General features: G+C 46.5%; 1 protein-coding gene across 1 annotated transcript in view; it reads right to left on the reverse strand.

The window, feature by feature from the left end:
- Positions 1–13,150, reverse strand: part of SRRM4 (serine/arginine repetitive matrix 4) — a 95,093-nt gene that overhangs the window by 20,172 nt on the left and 61,771 nt on the right. The window contains exons 2-5 of the mRNA XM_087880548.1: positions 10,282–10,413; positions 3,908–3,991; positions 2,655–2,729; positions 1,206–1,232 (exon numbers count right to left, since the gene is read on the reverse strand). Coding sequence (XP_087736674.1) covers positions 1,206–1,232; positions 2,655–2,729; positions 3,908–3,991; positions 10,282–10,413 — 318 coding nt within the window. The remainder of the gene's footprint in view (positions 1–1,205; positions 1,233–2,654; positions 2,730–3,907; positions 3,992–10,281; positions 10,414–13,150) is intronic.

Raw genomic sequence — 13,150 nt, forward strand, 5'->3', positions numbered from 1 at the left:
TCTATATTTTATTTTATTCTATTCATTTTCTATATTCTATTCTATTCTATATTTTATTTTATTCTATTCTATTCTCTATTCTATTCTATTCATTTTCTATATTCTATTCTATTCTATATTTTATTTTGTTTTATTCTATTCTATTCTCCAATTTTTATTCTATTCTATTCATTTTCTATATTCTATTCTATTCTATATTTTATTTTATTCTATTCTCTATTCTATTCTATTCATTTTCTATATTCTATTCTATTCTATTCTATTCTATTCTATTCTATATTTTATTTTGTTTTATTCTATTCTATTCTCCAATTTTTATTCTATTCTATGCATTTTCTATATTCTATTCTATTCTATTCTATATTTTATTTTATTCTATTCTCTATTCTAGTCTATTCTATTCTTTTTCTCTATTCTATTCTATATTTTATTTTATTCTATTCTCTGTTATTCTATTCTATTCTATTCTACTCTACTCTACTCTACTCTACTCTACTCTACTCTACTCTACTCTACTCTACTCTACTCTACTCCACTCCACTCCACTCCACTCCACTCCACTCCACTCCACTCCACTCCACTCCACTCCATTCCATTCCATTCCATTGTCAAGAAATCTGGAATCCAGGCAATTGAACTGAATCCAGGTTTATTACATGCCGACACTCTCAACAGGTAGTCCTCGACTTATGATCACAACTGAGCCCAAACTTTCTGTGGCTAAGCGAGACAATGGTTCAGTGAATTCCGCCCCATTTTAAGGACCTTTCTTGCCACAGTGGTTAAGTGAGTCACTGCCATTGTTAAGTCAGTAATATGGTTGTTACGTGAATCCCCTCTTCCTCCCCTTCTTTCTCCTCCTCCCTGCAAACCCCACTCCCTTCTAGCACTGATTATATTACCTAGTTGGGTAATGAGATGCCTGCAAGAAAACAAGCAAGCTCAGGGGGCACCCTGGACTCCTCATTTCAACCCTGAGCTACAAATATTCCCCTTTAAAATAAGGATATTTCAACATTCTCAGTTCATTAAGAAATGGTTCTGTCATATGGGAAGTTTTAGTAGAGGGGCTTAGCTGTAGGGGTCTCTGTATCATATTCATCCTGGCAAAGAGTTGCTCTCGCTGAACACTGGAAAAAGTAGTTTAATCTACGATTCTAGGTTTATAGTGCTGAGGCAGAGATCAAGGCCAGCTCTCTCCTTACCTGTGTCTTTTCTTCTTTGAAGAAATCCTGCAAAAGACACACACACACACACATAAATACATTTAAACTTGCAAACTGGAAAAACAAGCACAGGAAGACTGCAAGAGTCAGCGAATATTTTCGATCAAAACAGGTTCTAAATAAGAGTAAAGAAGATGCTATTTCAGGATCTCAGAACCGCACGTCCGTGGAACATCTGCATGAAATCACCCCGGTAAAAATGAGACTTAAAAAAAAAAATAGAAAGCAGAAGCAGACGTGACACGGGTAGTCCTCGACGTACGACCACAATTGAAACCAGAATTTCTGTTGCTAAACGAAGGGCTTGTTATGTGAGCTACGCCTGACTTTTTTTTATTAAACCTTAAATAGAACCTTAAAGAAATAGAATTATTTATTGGCCGAGTGTGATTGGAAACACAAGGAATTTGTCTCCGGTGCATAAGCTCGCAGTGTACATAAAAGCTATAAGTGATAAACAGGAGTGGGCTTCAAAAATTTTAGCAAGGTTGATGGGTGGGCGTGGCCATGGTGGGCGTGGCCTAGTCAGCCTCCTGCACCACGGTGGGGGGGCATTTTGGCCCTCCCCAGGCTTTGGAGGCTTTTCTTGAGTCTCCGGGAGGGCGAAAACGGCCTCCCCAGGCTCCAGAGACCCTCTGGTGGCTGGAAACAGGCCATTTCCGGCCTTCCTGAACTTCCAGTAGGCCTGTTTTTCACCCTCCTGAGCCTCCGTGTGCGCCCTGCACTTACCTGCATCCAAAACGGGCCACATGGGGACTCCTGGGAGGGGCGGGGTGGGGTGGGCGGGGCCAGCCAGGAGTGGGATTTGGGGGTTCTCCGAACTGCACAGAATCTTAGCTCGAGGTTCTCCTGAACCCCTGCGAACCCCCAGCAGCCCACCTCTGGTGATAAATCATGATTATAATCATAAAATAAGTCAGATGTCAGCACTTCAAGCTGCATTTACTCTAGTGCTGACATAAGAAGGAGGAACGGAGGCGTCTGGAAAGGGACGTTTGACTTTTCACCTACTTATTTTCCCTGGAGATAATATCCCCTAGGAGATGGGATGGGAGGGGGGAAATTCCTTTGAGCTGGAGCAGTAGATTAGGGGTAGAGTGACTTGGAAGATGTCCAATGAGTGCAGGGGAGTGGGGAATGGAAAGGGAGGGTTTTGGGTCTGGAAGTCAGTGTTGGCTGCGATGGAGTCGGGGTTAGAATGTCGTGCTTAATAAATGGGAGTTTTCTTCAAAGACTTTGTTTGAAATGTAATTTATTTGAGACGACCTCGAAACCTGACATCAGCCATCTTCTGCCTCTGGAAGACCTCATCTGCCCTTCGTTGCTGGGCTTCAAAATATCAGAACCCTCCTCCCCCAAATTACGTTAAAGGAAAGTCCAAATGGATCTAGTCCAGGAAAAATTAACATCCAGTGGAAAGGTGTGTACCTGTTTCTTTTCCTTTTCTTTGAGCTCTTCTTTTTCTTCTTCTTTTTTGGAGGAGAAACACTGTAGGACGGAGATCTAGGAAGAAGTTAAGAGAAGTTCTTTTTACTAGGATGAAGCGTGCCAGAGGGATTTGCAATTTGAAGTGGACGAAAAGGACCAGGTGCTTTGATACTCTTCTTCTTTTTTTCCTGTTAGAATTTGTTGTATGTTAAAATAGACATGTGAAGGACGGACGGAAGGAAAGAAGGAAGGGAGAAAGGATAGAAGGAAGGAAGAATGGAAAGAAGGAAGAAGGTGGGAAAGAGAAAGAGAAAGGGGAAGGGGAAGGGGAAGGGGAAGAGAAGGAAGGAAGGAAGGAAGGAAAGAAGAAAGAAGATGGGAAAGGGAAAGGGAAAGGGAAAGAAAAGGAAGGAAGGAAAGAAGGAAGAAGATGGGAAAGAGAAAGGTGAAGGTGAAGGGAAAGAGAAGGAAGGAAGGAAATGGAAACAGGAAGGAAGGAAAGAAGAAAGAAGATGGGAAAGGGAAAGGGAAAGGAAGGAAGGAAGGAAGGAAGAAGATGGGAAAGGGAAAGAGAAAGAAAAGGAAGGAAGGAAGGAAGGAAAGAAGGAAGAAGATGGGAAAGAGAAAGAGAAAGGGGAAGGGGAAGGGGAAGGGAAAGAGAAGGAAGGAAGGAAGGAAGGAAAGAAGAAAGAAGATGGGAAAGGGAAAGGGAAAGAAAAGGAAGGAAGGAAGGAAGAAGATGGGAAAGAAAAGTGAAGGTGAAGGGAAAGAGAAAGAATGAAGGAAATGGAAACAGGAAGAAAGGAAAGAAGGAAGAAGATGGGAAAGGGAAAGGGAAAGGGAAAGGGAAAGGAAGGAAGGAAGGAAGGAAGGAAGGAAGGAAGGAAGGAAAGAAGCAAGCAAGCAAGGAAGGAATTAATTTTCTTTTTTATGCCTTTTTTTCTTTTTAATGTCTTGTTTGTTGTGTTTTTTCTTCATTTGGCCCCCTTTTTAAAAAAATACGGCATTTTAAAATCTTCTTTGAATAAACTAAAATTTGAGAGAAAGTTGGATCCAAAGATCCAACACCTGTGGTTTTAAAGAAGAGACTAGGTAGCTCCTCCTCTGAAATGGTATAGGGTCAACCTGCTCGAGCAGGGGGTTGGACTACAAGACCTCCAAGGTCCCTTCCAGCTCCATTCCGATTGTTTGATTGAAATGTCTTGAAGGAAAAACCAAGGAAGTCCAGTTGTCCTGTTGCTCCTTCCGCTTACCTCCTCCTTTTCTTCCTTGTTGATTTTTTCTTCTTTTTCTTTCCCTTGGAGGGAGGCGGAGGGGATTCAGCATCCCAAGATGGACTGTGGGGAAAAAGAAAATAATAATAATAATAATAATAATAATAATAATAATAATAATAATAATAGTAATAATAATAATAATATTGTTTCTAAGGTAAAAGTAAAGGTTCCCCTCGCACATACGTGCTGGTCGTTCCTGACTCTAGGGGGCGCTGCTCATCTCCGTTTCAAAGCTGAAGAAACGGCGCTGTCCGAAGACGTCTCCGTGGTCATGTAGCCGGCATGACTCAATGCCAAAGGCGCCCGGAACGCTGTTCCCTTCCCACCAAAGGTGGTCCCTATTTTTCTACTTGCATTTTTTCTTACGTGCTTTCGAACTGCTAGGTTGGCAGAAGCTGGGACGAGGAATGGGAGCTCACCCCATTACGCGGCACTCGGGATTCGAACCGCTGAACTGCCGACCTTTCGATCGACAAGCTCAGCGTCTTAGCCACTGAGCCAACACGTCCCTAGAAATATTTTTTCTAAGTGTTATCTATACCCCTTTACCAGGGGTGAAATCTACTTATCTTCCCTAACAGTTCGGAAGTGCACGCACTCGCTCCACTCGCATGCGTGCGTGTATCACATGCGCACACGGACCCTCTGTGCGTGCACAAACTCTTCTGTGCATGCGCAGAAGATAAAAAAAACTGTTATTTCCTGGTTAAACCCAGGAAGTAACGATGACCGGGCAGGTGGGCGGAGCCTCGCACTGCCATCGCTACCGGTTCTCCGAACAACCCGCCGCCATCGCTACCAGTTCGGGCGAACCAGTCCGAACCGGTAACATTTCACCCCTGCTCTTTACCATTGCTTGGACAATTCTCCACATCTGGTTGTTTCTGCCCGGTGGCCTTTTGATGGCAGATCCATAACACGGGCAAACGTTTAATTGCCACGTTCTGGGTAATTTAGTCCTGCCTCAAATTAAGTGTCTTTTGGAAGGATTAATTGCAGATATAATGAAGAAGTTCCTGTATGCTAGCTCACTTAGCACTAAGTTATCAAAAAACACATTTATTGAGGTTAACAACTCCGTAATAGATTTCTACATTTGGCTTACTTTCTCCGTAAGTACGTTTTTGAAAATAAATTAGTCAGATTTCGATTTGGAGGTGCTAGGTAGGGTGGCCATTTAAGTTTTTTTTTAAAAAAAAAAACACCAAATAAATCTCAAAAATATATATTTAAGAACCGTTGATATTAAAAGCGGCATATTCAATAGAAATGAATGTTAACGCTCAGTGCTTTGCTTGACAATGGATATATTGGCTTGAGGGGAAAAATAAGAAAGGATAACCTTGAGCAGGCTGGTGGGACTGGAGTTAAGGGGGATGATTAGATGTTCAGATTAACAGAGTTGGAAGGGACCTTGTAGGTCATCTAGTCCAACCCCCCACCCAAGCAGGATTTTTGACAGATGGCAGTCCAGTCTCTTCTTGAAAGCCTCCAGTGATGAAGCTCCTGCAACTTCTGAAGTCAACTTCTGTTCCATCGATTGATTGTTCTCACTGTCTGGAAATTCCTCCTTATTTCCAGGTTGAATCTCTCTCCCTGTTCAGTTTCTATCCATTCTTCCTTGTCTGGCCTTCAGGTGCTTTGGAAAATAGCTTGACCCCCTCCTCTTTGTGGCAGCCCCTCCAATATTGGAAGACTGCTATCCTGTCTCCTCTGGTCCTTCTCTTCACTAGACTAGCCATGCCCAGTTCCTGCAACCGTTCATCGTATGTTTTAGCCTCCAGGCCTTTGATCATTTTAGATAAATTCAGATTAACAGAGTTGGAAGGGACATTGTAAGTCATCTAGTCCAACCCTCCGCTCAAGTAGAACCTACACCCTTTCTGACAAATGGCAGTCCAGACTCTTCTTGAAAGCTTTCAGGGATGAAGCTCCCACAACTTCTGAAGGCAACTTCTGTTCCATGGGTTGATGGTTCTCAGTGTCAGAAAATTCCTCCTTATTTCTAGGTTGAATCTCTCCTTGGTCAGTTTCCATCCATTATTCCTTGTCTGGCCTTCGGGTGCTTTGGAAAATAGGTTGACCCCCTTCCTCCTCTCTGTGGCAGCCCCTGAAATATTGGAAGATGCTATCCTGTCTCCCCTGGTCCTTCTCTTCACTAGACTAGCCAGGCCCAGTTCCTGCAACCGTTCTTCGTATGTTTTAGCCTCCAGTCCCCTCATCATCCTGGTTGCTCTTCTCTGCACTCTTTCTAGAGTCTCAACATCTTTTTTACAGTGTGGTGACCAAAACTGGATGCAGGACTCTAGGTGTGGTCTTACTAAGGCTTTAAAGAGTGGTATGAGTACCTCCCTTGATCTTGATCGTATCCCTCTGTTAATGCAATTTAAGATTGCATGGGCTTTTTTGGCTGCTGCCACACTGCTGGCTCATATGAGCAGAGATCATTCAGGTAAATGCACCTGTGGCCAGCTTCCCGGGAGACATTTTGTGAGCGCGCCCAAATTACCTCATGCGCTTATCAACTCGGCTGGCACGGTGTAAAGACAGATGGAGTCGGAAAGCTGCAGGTGCTATCGGATGCATCGAGATAAAAACCCCATCTTTTCATATATTTTTTTTCCAGAGGACAATTTTTGGCTTTTGATGTCCTCGGGAGACGATCGGACTTTGATTCTTTCCGAGGGCTCTTGAAGACCGTTTGAAAAAAAGAGGTGGGGGAAATAAACCTCTCATCGGTCTTAAAAGACAGAGATTTGAAGCAGATGGCTTCCGCTTTCTTTTTTTTTCCGCTTTTCCCCCTGGCAGCAGATAACGATAAATGGAAATAATATCTCCTTAATTCCGAGATCGGGTTTAGCAAATCGGGACCCTTGATTTCTCCTCTTTGATTTCTCCGGTACTTGAAAGCGAAGAAGACGATAAGATTGACAGAGGGAAAGCAGAAGGAAAGAAGATGGAGGGAGGATAACAAGAAAGGGATGATAAGGTAGCCAAGTGCTTATTTTTTTTTAATATCACCATTTCCATTGAAGAAAGGCATGGTCTCCAGAAGATTTAAAAAAAAGTTGTAAAGGTAAAGGTAAAAGGTTCCCCTCGCACATCTGTGCTAGTCGTTCCCGACTCTAGGGGGCGGTGCTCATCTCCGTTTCAAAGCCGAAGAGCCAGCGCTGTCCGAAGACGTCTCCATGGTCATGTGGCCGGCATGACTCAATGCCAAAGGCCCACGGAACGCTGTTCCCTTCTCACCAAAGGGGGTCCCTATTTTCCTACTTGCATTTTTTTTACGTGCTTTCGAACTGCTAGGTTGGCAGAAGCTGGGACAAGTCACGGGAGCTCACCCCGTTACGCAGCACCAGGGATTCGAACCGCTGAACTGCCGACCTTTCGATCGACAAGCTCAGCATCTTAGCCACTGAGCCACCCCGTCCCATTAAAAAAAAAACATTGAGCGAACCCAAAAATTGATCTTTTCCAACGGTCTTCCCGTAGTTGCTAGGCATTAAGAGAAACTCATTGTTTTCCACAGCTGGCAGATTTTCCCATCACGGGTCAAGAAAGCCAAGATGTCCGTCGTGACCTTGCGATCAAAGCGCCACCAGAGTCACGGCGGCCATCTTGACTTTTTGACCCACCCTTGGACGTTTGCCTGCTCTGTATTCTGCACACTCTCTTACGTTTCATCAAATCGTCTGGGATAAAACCCAGAATCTGAAAAGAACAATTTCCCCTTTGCTTTCTGGAAAGGCGAAAATCAAAACTGGCCAATCAATCAAAGCTTAGCGTTACAAGAGAGCTTAACAACCGACACAACTTCCCCCAAGGGATCAAAATTCGGGCCCTTGGCAACCGGCGTGGATTTATGACGGCGCTGCGGCATCCTGGGGTCACGTGTTCGCCGTTTGAGAGCTTCCGGCAAAAAAAGTGCCATGGGGAAAGCTAGATTTGCTTAAGGACCATGGGTGATTCATTTAACAACTGCAGCGGTTCGCTTAACAACCATGGCAAAAGGGTCCTAAAACGGGGCACGACTCACTTAATCCCTTTGTTTAACCGCAGACCATTGGGGTCTCAATTGTGAGGACTGCTTACAGTATACAAACTGGACGTAGGAACTGCAGTTGCAGGAATTGGGAATGGGCGGTCTAGAGCAAGGATTTGCAACCTTAAACACTCAAAAGAGCCATTTGGACCCGTTTCCCACAAAAAAGAAAACACCGGGAGCCACAAAACCTGGCTGGGCGTGGCCAACTTGACATCACTCACTTCCACCAGTCACCTGACCCCCCCTAACCACGCCTACCCAGCTGGTCCTTAGGGCAGAGAACCAGTGGTTAAAAAACACCCGGGAACCACAAAACCCTTCTCTCTCTCTCTCTCTCTCCCCTCTCTCTTTATCCCTCTCTCTCCCTCTCTCTCCCTCCCTCTCTCTCTGTATCTCTCTCTCTCTCTTTATCCCTCTCTCTCACTCTCTCTCCCTCCCTCTCTCTCTGTATCTCTCTCTCTCTCTCTCTCTCCCCCTCTCTGTATCTCTCTATCTCTCTCTCTCCCGCTCTCCCGCTCTCTCTGTATCTCTTTCTCTCTCTCTCTCCCCTCTCTCTGTATCTCTCTCTCTCTCTCCCCCTCTCTCTGTATCTCTTTCTCTCTCTCTCTCCTCTCTCTCTGTATCTCTCTCTCTCTCTCCCCCTCTCTCTGTATCTCTCTGTCTCTCTCTCTCCCCCTCTCCCTGTATCTCTCTGTCTCTCTCTCTCCCCTCTCTCTGTATCTCTCTGTCTCTCTCTCTCCCCTCTCTCTGTATCTCTGTATCTCTCTCTCCCCCTCTCTCTGTATCTCTCTCTCTCTCTCCCCCTCTCTCTGTATCTCTGTATCTCTCTCTCTCCCCCTCTCTCTGTATCTCTCTCTCTCTCTCTCTCCCCTCTCTCTGTATCTCTCTGTCTCTCTCTCTCTCTCTCCCCCTCTCTCTGTATCTCTCTCTCTCTCTCTCTCCCCTCTCTCTGTATCTCTCTGTCTCTCTCTCTCTCTCTCCCCCTCTCTCTGTATCTCTCTGTCTCTCTCTCTCCCCCTCTCTCTGTATCTCTCTGTCTCTCTCTCTCCCCTCTCTCTGTATCTCTGTATCTCTCTCTCCCCCTCTCTCTGTATCTCTCTCTCTCTCTCCCCCTCTCTCTGTATCTCTGTATCTCTCTCTCTCCCCCTCTCTCTGTATCTCTCTCTCTCTCTCTCTCCCCTCTCTCTGTATCTCTCTGTCTCTCTCTCTCTCTCTCCCCCTCTCTCTGTATCTCTCTCTCTCTCTCCCCCTCTCTCTGTATCTCTGTATCTCTCTCTCTCCCCCTCTCTCTGTATCTCTTTCTCTCTCTCTCCCCTCTCTCTGTATCTCTCTGTCTCTCTCTCTCTCTCTCTCTCCCCCTCTCTCTGTATCTCTCTCTCTCTCCCCCCTCTCTCTGTATCTCTCTATCTCTCTCCCCCTCTCTCTGTATCTCTCTATCTCTCTCTCTCCCCCCCTCTCTGTATCTCTGTATCTCTCTCTCCCCTTCTCTCTATATCTCTCTGTCTCTGCCCTAGATGCTTCTCCATCTCCTGCCGTCGCCCTTACCTTCTCAGGACAGGCAAGGAGTGACTGGGAGGGGAAGGCAAGGGGCGGGGCTAGCCAATGGTGGGATCACCCGACAAGGAGCCACAGCAGAGGGCCCAAAGAGCCGCATGTGGCTCCGGAGCCACAGGTTGCTGACACCCAGTCTAGAGAAAAGAAGGACTGGGAGGGACAACACCCACGATAGCAGTCTTCCAGTATTTGAGGGGCCGCCACAAAGAAGAGGGGATCAACCTCTTCTCCAAAGCCCCAGAAAGCAGGACAAGAAACAACGGATGGAAACTAACCAAGGAGAGAAACAACCTGGAACTAAGGAGAAACTTCCTAACAGTGAGGACAATTAACCAGTGGAACTGCTTGCCACCAGAGGTTGTGGGTGCTCCTTCACTGGACTGGACAGCCACCTGTCTGAAATGGTATAGGGCCTCCTGCTTGACAAGAATTAGAAGACCTCCAAGGTCCCTCCCAGTTCTCCCAGTTCACCCTGACTAGGTGGCTCAGTGGCTAAAACACTGAGCTTGTCGATCAGAAAGGAGGTCGGCAGTTCGGCGGTTCGAATCCCTAGTACCGGTCTCCTGTGTGAGCAGGGGGTCGGACTAGATGACCTCCAAGGTCCCTTCCAACTCTGTTACGGTACTGTAAAGTTCCGTTCCGATTGATTGACTGATAGATAGGAGTGCCCATCCATTGCAGTTCTCAGCTTAAATGCCTTTTCTGCAGGGAACTAGAGAGACTTGGCTTAGGCCCGAACATCGGTTCTTACCTGCGTGATTTGTCTTCTAGTTTGTGCTTCTGCTTCTCACAACCTTTGACGTTGTGGCTCTCTCGAGCTGGCTGTGGCTCTTCAGAAGGGGTGACTTCCGTTGGAAGAGGCAGGCAGCCTGGGACATCCGTGCTAAAATAGGAAGACAGACAATAACTTTTTCACACACACACACACAAAAATGGTCTTGTTTTTCTCCCTTGTCTCCCTTCCCAAGGTAGATCAGTCAGGAAAACAAAAGCCAGATAAAAGCTCATATTGTCAACCTACATTAAGGGAATGTTGCAAACCTGAAGGTACTATTTCCCCACCAACCATCAACCAATCAGAATAAAGTTGGAAGGGACCTTGGAGGTCTTCTAGTCCAGCCCCCCTACTCAAGCAGGAGACCCTAGACCATTCCAGACAAACGAATGTCCAGCGTCTTCTTAAAAACCTCCAGTGATGAAGAACCCACGACTTCTGGTGGCAAGTTGTTCCACTGGTTAATTGTCCTCACTGTTAGGAAATTCCTCCTTAATTCCAGATTGCTTGTCTCCTGGATTAGTTTCCATCCATTGCTTCTTGTCTTGCCTTCTAGTGCTTTGGAAAAGAAGTTGTTGTTTTTTTTAAAATTTGATTTATCTGCCACCCTTCTCCGAAGACTCAGGGCGGCTTACAATGCGTTAAGCAATAGCCTTCATCCTTTTGTATATTTTATACAAAGTCAGCTTATTGCCCCCACAAACTGGGTCCTCATTTCACCTACGTTAGAAAGGATGGAAGGCTGAGTCAACCTTGAGCCTTGGCAAGATTCAAACCCTGCAGTAATTGCAGGCAGCTGGTCTTAATAACCAGCTTAATAACAGGGTGCCTTAAACCCCTGTACTACCAAGGCTCTTTTAGTTGACTCCCTCTCTTTTTGTGGCAGCCCCTCAGATATTGTAAGACTGCTATTATGTCCCCCCTACGCCTTCTTTTCTAGACTAGGTAAAGGTAAAGGTTCCCCTCGCACATATGTGCTAGTCGTTCCTGACTCTAGGGGGCGGTACTCATCTCCGTTTCAAAGCCGAAGAGCCAGCGTTGTCTGAAGACGTCTCCGTGGTCATGTGGCCGGCATGACTCAACGCCAAAGGCGCACGGAAACGCTGTTCCCTTCCCGCTAAAGGTGGTCCCTATTTTTCTACTTGCATTTTTTACCTGCTTTCGAACTGCTAAGTTGGCAGAAGCTGGGACAAGTCACGGGAGCTCACCCTGTTTACGCGGCGCTAGGGATTCGAACCGCTGAACTGCCGACCTTTCGATCGACAAGCACAGCGTCTTAGCCGCTGAGCCACCGCATCCCTTTCTCTAGACTAGCCCAACCCAAATCCTGCAACCGCTCTTCATATGTTTTAGTCTCCAGGCCTTTAATCATCTTAATTGCATCTCCTTTGCAGCCCCAAAGGGAGAATCCTTCCTAAAACTCTTGCTTGGCCCATTATGCAGCTGTGGGCTGAGCGATCTCTTATTTAAACCGGTCCCTGGACAGCCACCAAGCAAGGTCATTCTCACATACCATTGCACTGTCTTTCAGCCTTTGCAAACTGGGAGGAAATGTAAATAGCGCCCCTTCCCCCCCCCCCTTTCCGATTGTGCTCTGTTGTTTTGGCATCTGTGGCACACGCACTCACAGCCACACACACTGCTCCTTGACCTTTTTGGCGCTAATGATGCAATCATCATAAATTAAAGGATAAACGAATCGCAATGAATTAAAGGATAACCACCTGCCCTTTACACAGGCACACAGAGTCAACTGCCTGCAACGGCGGCTTGCTTTGCCGAAGGGTAGAGCCGGGGAATGCCGCAGGGGTTGGGAATGCGCAACCGTGGGGGTCAAACATGCATTCTTCCCCATAGCTGTGGGTCAGGTGTCAAAACCTTTCCAAATATTATCTCTGAATTATTAAAGCGAAATTGCTAGAGGGGTTTTTTTTTCTCTATTTTTGTCTTGGATTGTGTTTAAAAGGTAGAACGAAATCACGTCAAATTTAATATTTCACCTGGTCCCAAGTCTGTCTGTCTGTCTGTCTGTCTGTCGGTCTCTCTCTCTCTCTCTCTCCCTCCCTCCCTCTCCCTCCCTCCCCCCCCCTCTCTCTCTCTCTCTCCCCTCTCTCCCTCCCTCCCCCCTCTCTCTCTCCCTCCCTCTCCCTCTCTCTCTCTCTCTCTCTCTCCCCCCTCTCTCCCTCCCTTCCCCCTCTCTCCCTCTCCCTCTCTCTCCCTCTCTCTCTCCCTCTCTCTCTCCCTCTCTCTCCCTCTCTCTCCCGCTCTCTCTCTCTCTCCCTCTCTCTCTCCCTCTCTCCCTCCCTCTCTCTCCCTCTCTCTCCCGCTCTCTCTCTCTCTCCCTCTCCCCCCTCCCTCTCTCTCTCCCTCCCTCTCTCTCTCTCTCTCTCTCTCTCTCTCTCTGTATAACCTTCACAGTCTGGTTTTATCTCCTTAAAGCAGGAACAGACAATGTCAGGGTTAGGGATTTTCATGCATCTACCCGGGATTCCAGAACTCAAGATGGCAGTCACGATTCTGCCCCCTTGTTATGTGGAATCAATGTAGTATACATCTAAAGGTAAAGGTAAAGGTTCCCCTCGCACATATGTGCTAGTCGTTTCCGACTCTAGGGGGTGGTGCTCATCTCCGTTTCAAAGCCGAAGAGCCAGCGCTGTCCGAAGACGTCTCCGTGGTCATGTGGCCGGCATGACTCAACGCCAAAGGCGCACGTTGGAACGCTGTTCCCTTCCCACCAAAGGTGGTCCCTATTTTTCTACTTGCATTTTTTTACCTGCTTTCGAACTGCTAGGTTGGCAGAAGCTGGGACAAGTCACGGGAGCTCACCCCGTTACGCGGCACCAGG

The sequence above is a fragment of the Pantherophis guttatus genome, chromosome 17, assembly GCF_059756535.1.
Source record: "Pantherophis guttatus breed Tessera chromosome 17, ASM5975653v1, whole genome shotgun sequence".
In the NCBI taxonomy this organism is placed as follows: domain Eukaryota; kingdom Metazoa; phylum Chordata; class Lepidosauria; order Squamata; family Colubridae; genus Pantherophis; species Pantherophis guttatus.